The 6,159-nt window shown below is 68.8% G+C and overlaps 1 protein-coding gene across 2 annotated transcripts; it reads right to left on the bottom strand.

The window, feature by feature from the left end:
* Positions 1–386: 386 nt before the first annotated feature.
* Positions 387–6,159, bottom strand: NEUROD2 (neuronal differentiation 2). 2 transcript variants are annotated; one of them, XM_065651244.1, is made up of 2 exons: positions 6,127–6,159; positions 387–1,268 (listed from the first exon to the last, which is right to left on the bottom strand). In XM_065651244.1, exon 2 carries the CDS (start codon positions 1,182–1,184, stop codon positions 387–389), a length of 798 nt encoding a protein of 265 aa, XP_065507316.1. In that variant the 5' UTR covers positions 1,185–1,268; positions 6,127–6,159. The 2 variants fall into 2 exon arrangements, with proteins under 2 accessions (XP_065507316.1, XP_065507315.1); XM_065651243.1 differs by lacking the exon at positions 6,127–6,159 and having other exon boundaries at positions 387–1,460.

Raw genomic sequence — 6,159 nt, 5'->3', positions numbered from 1 at the left:
CGACCCAGCGGGCCGGGCTTCGGGGGCGGCTTTGCCGGGCGCTGCCGCCACTGGGCGCCCCCCCCTTCGGGGGAAATAATAATAATAAATAAAAAATAAATTAATATAGAAATACTACTACTAATAACAACAATAATAATTTAACTAAATAAATACTCAGTAATAATAATAACTTAAGGAAAAGGGGAAATCCTCCCAAAAAAGCACTTTGTCCCCACGGGGCGCGGGGACCCGCCGCCGGGGCCGGGTCCCCATATTGCACCAAAGCCCACGGCGGAGCCCCGGGGGCCGGTCCGCGGGTGTTCGCGTGTCCCCCACACCTCGGGGACGGGGCGGCCGGGCGGGGAGTGGGGCGCTCGGTGGGGTTGTGGGGCAGGGGGGTGCGTTCAGTTGTGGAAGAAGGCGTTGAGCTCCTCGTACATGGGGCCCCGTTCGTGCGGGAGGTGCATGTCGTAGGGGAAGATGTTCTCGGAGTGGACCCCCCCGCGCATCCCCGCCGAACCGAAGACCAGGTTGTGGCCGGCGGGCCGGGAACCGGGCAGCGCCGAGTAGTGCATAGAGTAGTGATAGCTTTTGTCGTGGTCGGGGGAAGAAGAGTCCTGCTTGAGGGAGAAGTTGCCGTTGATGCAGAGGGGGGGGCTGAGCCCACCGTCGTACTCCGAGCTGTTGTAATCGGGGGACGCGTTCCCGTAGAGGCTCTCGTAGGCGGAGGCGCAGTAGCTGTGTGTCCTCAGCCCGTGGGCACCGGGGCCGGCGGCGGGCGGGCACTGCGCCGCGGCCAGCCGCGAACAGGGGTAAGGGTAGGGGTGCACGGCGAAGGAGGCGTTGGGGCCGTGGAAACGGCCGCCTTCCTGACCCTGCTCCGTGAGGAAATTGCGAGAATTGAGCTGCAGGCAGCCGGCCACCAGGTTGGTGGTGGGTTGCGACAGCCCCTTGCACAGAGTCTGCACGTAGGAAACCAGGTCGGGCCGTTTGCCCGAGCGCAGGATCTCGGAGAGAGCCCAGATGTAGTTCTTGGCCAAGCGAAGGGTCTCGATTTTCGAGAGCTTTTGGGTTTTAGAGTAGCAGGGAACCACCTTGCGCAGGTTGTCCAGGGCCGCGTTCAGGTCGTGCATGCGGTTGCGCTCCCGGGCGTTCGCCTTCTGCCGCCGCAGCTTGGAGCGCTCCAGCCGCGCCTTGGTCATCTTGCGCTTCTTGGGGCCGCGTTTCTTGGGCCGTTCGCCCTCCGCCTCCTCCAAGCCTTCCTCCTCCTCCTCCTCCTCCTCCTCGTCCCCGCCTAACTCCCCTTCCTCCTTGCTCTCCCCCAGCGAACCCTCGGGCGGCTCCTCGGGGAGGGCGCAGCCCTTCCCCGCCCGCTCCTCCTTCTCGCTGCGGGCATCCTCCTCGCACTCCTCGGCCCAACCGGCGAATTTCGGTACTTCGGGGACCAGGCTGGGCTCGCTGAAAAGTCGCGTCAACATGGTGGCTGCAGCGGGGGGCAAAGAGCCAGGCGTTACCGGCGGCCCCGCCGCCCCCCCCGCTCCCCCCCTCCGCGCTCCCCGGGAGCGGCTCCGCGGCGCCGGGGCCGGCGAAAACGAATTGGGCGCGGGGCCGCCCGCTGCCGCCGCCCGCCCCGGCCGCCCGACCCCGGGGGCACCGGGGCTCCCTCGGGGCGCGGCGACGATCCCCCTCCCGCAGCCCCTGGCCGCCCCCCCCGAGCTCCCCGCGGCCGCCGCCCGCGCCCCGCGCCCCCTCTCCTGCACCCGCCGCTCCGGCTCCCCCAGCCCCCCCGCCACCGGCCCGGCCGGTCACCCCCGCCCCCGGTGCCCCACGGGCCGTGTCCGGTGCCGCCGGCCCCTCTTTGACGATTCCAACTTTTCACCGCCGCAGGCGCGGAGCGGCTCCGGCCGCAGCTCCGCCACCGCCGTCCCGGGGCCGGAGCACCGGGGCGCGGCCGCCGCCCCGCCCCGGTGCCCCCTCTGGCCCGGTCAGCCCCGCCCGGAGCCCCCCACCCCGGGGGACACCCGGCCACCGGAGCGCGGCCCGTAAAATGCGGTGGCATCAAACGGTGGTGCGGCGGGGGGTGGCGGGGGGCGGCGGGGGTGGCCGCGACCGGGCCCCCCCCGGGGGACCGCGCGGGTCGCCGGCGGCGGCGCTGCCCGTGTCGCCCCCGGGACCGGGAAGCGCGGTGGGGCCGGGGCGGGGGGCACCGCCCGGGGCGGGGGCCGGAGGCGCCGCGGGGGAGCGGGGAGGCGGCTCCGCCGGGTCGGGACCCCCGGGGGCGGTGGCGAGGCGGCTCCGCGCCGATTTCGTTGATGCCGCTCGGCCGCCGCTGCCCGCTCCGTCCCGCCGGGACCGAGCCGCCCCGGGCGCGCCCAGCAACGGGGGGGGGCGGGGGGAACGAAGCCCCAACAACCCCCTTGGGGGGGCTCCGGGGGGCGTGGGGAAAAACCCATCTGTGGGGCCGATGGGGAGCGGGAGAACCGAGGGCCGGGGGAGAACGAAAGACGGGGGAAAAAAGGGCGAGACGTGGCGGAGAAACAAAATCAACATGGAAGTTGCCTTTTCTCCATTCAAGTTTCCTCCGCTGCCCTCCCAGCCCTCCACTTCTTACATAACTCACCTTCGGGCGGACCGGAGGAATTTTTATTTCATTGTTCCCAGCATCTTCTGGGACCGGGACGCGGCTCCTTGAGGTGCTCCAGCCTCCTGCAGTCCTCTATCCAAAAGGAGGCGAGAGTGGCATCTCTACCCAGCAAAGGGGGTACCAGCTCTGCTGCCAGTGCCATATGGTTGGCACGTCATGCGCGAGAGCTATCACATGAGAGCTAATGATTGACATGCGCTTGCATTCAGGGAGATTTGTCTCTCTGGGGAAGGAGGACTCGCCATCTGTCACTCTGTACTCAAAAAAAAAAAAAAAACCAACAAAAAAAGCCCCAAAAAACAAAAAACCCTCTTCCAAATCTACAGCTCTGCCTACACGCCGCAAAATGGGACCCGAGCGAGATGCAAGCGATGGCGGGGCCGGGCTGAACAATGGAGCCAGCGGCAGGGCGGCGAGGGAGACCGGCCATCCCGGCCAGGCCGAGCGTGCCAGGGGCAGCCGGCGGGCGTCAGGGCAAGGGGGGAGACACCGTGGGGACTCTTGCTGGGAGCTGGCATCTGCGGCTCGCCGCAAAATACCACAGCGGCTCGCCCAGGTCCGTCCCCACCCTCAGCCACCAGGCGAAGAGTGATGGCCGCGGTGCCAAGGGCCTGGCGCGGGCTGGGGGCTGTGGGCAGGGCCCAGGGGAGGTGGTGGTGGTGGCGGTGGGGGTGGTGGCAGCGATGCCCAGTTTGGCCGCACAGGTGTGTGCAGGGGGCTGCAGGTGTGGACACAGGCAGGGCTGGTGGCTGCAGGGCCATGGGTCCCCACGCGGGCGGCATGTGGTTCATCCAACTGCCCACCACCCCACGGCCCCCGCCGGCACCCCCTTGGCTGCATAGCCGTGCCAGCCTGTCTCTGCAACCCCACGGCACAGCCCGGCATGCACAGATGCAGCCAGCCTTCGGTACACACCTACACGCGCACACAAACACACATGTTCAGGCTTGCACACGCATGCACACGCACACGCACACCCTCCCCAATGCACATGGGGTCCAAGCTCCTGCGGATGCGGGTCCCGCGGTGCCGGCAGCGGAGGCCCAGCCATGCCGTAGTGCAGACGATGGGGCCTTTGTCTGCCAGGCACCTCCTCGTCTGCCGCGGCCCCACGCCCGGCACGGTAGCGCCCCGTCACCCCCCAGCCTGCGGCTCCATCCCCACTATAGCACACGTGCATCCAGAAATCACTGCTGCCATTTCCCTTGTTCCTGCAGATGGGGCGGGCAGCAGCAGGGCCAGGGAGCCTGGAACAGGCACATTCTGTCCCTGGGAGCCGGATCCTGTCACCTTGTGCCATTGTGGCTGAGCCACAGGCCCTCGCTCTGTGCTGAGGTGTCCCCGTGCCATGGATCCCCTCTGTCCCTGCGAGCCCAGGGTGGCCGGGACCTGCCTGGCTTGAGGGGCACGGGCAGGGGAAGGGGCAGCGGGTGCAGGGTGCCATACATCAGTACGTGCCGGCCGCGGCTGGTCACGTCAGGGACACGGTGGCGGTGGCGGTCAGGGCTGTGCCCACACGCAGACAAAGGGCTGGTCGTGCCCGGCTGCCAGGGCTGTGCCAGCAATGGTGGCGGTGCCCACTCCCCCGGTGCAGGTGTCAGGGCTGGCACGTGACAGAGGGGCCGCCACCGACTGCGAGTGTCCCCCCTGCACGCTGCCGAACCCCCTGGTTGTCACTCACGGCTGTGACCGAGCAGATGGCACCTGGGCTGGAGCTGGCCCATGGGGAGGCAGTGCCCACCCCAGCCGTGCCGGTGCCGTGCCGGTGCCGTGCCGGTGCCGTGCCGGGGCACCGATCCCTGGGCAGTCTTGCAGCCCATCGCAGCCATTCCCTGTGGCACTGCTCAGCTCCCTCTGTTGTTGCCATCTTCATTTTGCAGGCGCTGCCGGGTGGGCATCACCGTGCCCCAGGAGCCACCCTCACCTGGTACCCACTGCACGCCAGTGCTGCCTGTTCCCACCAGCTCTGGGTAAGTCCCCACTCCACTGCCCTCGGTTCACGGGACAGGGGACCCCAGGTAGGTGACACAGCCCCTCTCCAGCCTGGCCGCACTTCAGTGCTGGGGCAGCGAAGCTGGTGATGCCCCGATTCCCAACACGGGACTCGCAGCCCATGGGTACCCATGGTGGCACCAGGGCTGCCCGAGGCTGAGGAGATGCTACCGTGTGAGCGGCAGGGCTGGCCTCTGCGGGGACAAGGACAGGGGCAGGGGTGAAGCCACAGGCCCCTGGCCTGGTGCATCCGTTACCGTCTAATTAGCAGCCGGTGAGCGGTAAGGGTGGGCGCCGGAGTGAGGCTCATCAGCATGCAGAGCGCTTGGAGGGAGAAGAAAGTGGAGACATGAAACGGGGAGAGGAGATGAAAGGGGAGCGTGGAGATGAAAACCCAAACCGCTGCATTGTGCTGGGGCCGGGGGGGGCCGGGGGCCCCCGGCTGGCCTGTGCCAGGACACGGCCTGTGCTGTGGGCAGGAGGAGGGGTCCCAGTGCCACCCCTGTGTTGTCCCCTCCACTGCAGCCGGTGATGGCACAGGGCAGAGCAGGGCAGGAGCAGCCCCATCCCATTCCCTGGGGGTGTCCCCAGGTGCCTTCGGAGCGGGGAGTCACCCAGGGGGGTGAGCGGGGCTCTCAGCATCGCAGCCTGGGGGCTGGATGAGCAGGATCCCGCCCCTGGGGACATCGTGGGCAGCAGGAAGAGGTGACGTGGGGGTGACCCTGGGACCTGGGGCGAGCCGGGGGAGCAGGGGCAGGGCTGTGTGCTGGTGCTCTGGGGGGGCTGAGCCCGGTGACCCCAGGGCTGTGGTCCTTGTCTTGCTGCTGGTCCTTGTGTGCAGGGACCAACTTTCCTGGCACGGCCGCCTCTGGTCCCCGGCCATCCCAAGCCGGGTCCCCCGGGGGGGCACAGCGGGGCGTTTGGCTGTTGAAGGAAGCTCTTTTCTCCTCCAAAATTCCTCCTCGTTGTCCCTTCCGGCAGGAAGGCGATGGACGGGGATGGGGACCCTGCCCAGAGGTGGGTGCCAGGGGACATGTGGCATCCAGAGGGACATGGTGGGGGGACAGAAGCGGGTTGGCACCGGCGGAGCCGGGGGTGGGAGCCGGGTGCTGGGCAGTGCCAGGACCCGGCTGGGAGCCAGCTGGGCCCGGGATGGCTCCCGGGGCCCCTGTGTGTGGCGAGTTTGCTGGGGCTCAGCCGGCTGCCGCATCCCCAGCGTGGGGCCGGTGTGCGGCACCGCAGCCGGCTGCCGTGGCGAGGCCACGCCGTGTCCCCACAGCATGGGCCTGGGTACACCCGAGCTGTCCCCCTCGCCAGCGCGGTCCCCGTCCCCCTTCAGTGGCACCGAGCCGTCCAGGGCCCGGGCGGAGGAGCCGTCTCCGGCGTCTCCCGGTGCGCGGTGGCGGGGGGAGGCGGGGGCCGTGCTGCCAGATGGAGCCAGCTCCGCGCTGCAATATTTCTGGGAGAGATGGATGCGGTAATGCGCGGCGGAGCCACCGCCGGGGAATGGCAGCCGAGGGGAGGAGAGCGGCCGGAGCTGG

This window comes from Caloenas nicobarica, chromosome 24 (assembly GCF_036013445.1).
Source record: "Caloenas nicobarica isolate bCalNic1 chromosome 24, bCalNic1.hap1, whole genome shotgun sequence".
Classification (NCBI taxonomy): Eukaryota; Metazoa; Chordata; class Aves; order Columbiformes; family Columbidae; genus Caloenas; species Caloenas nicobarica.
Note: the sequence above shows the minus strand (reverse complement) of the source record. Positions and strands in the feature narration are given on the sequence as shown.

Coding starts and splice junctions, on each gene's coding strand:
- NEUROD2 (XM_065651243.1), bottom strand. CDS start 1,460: ATGTTGACGCGACTTTTCAGCGAGCCCAGCCTGGTCCCCGAAGTACCG.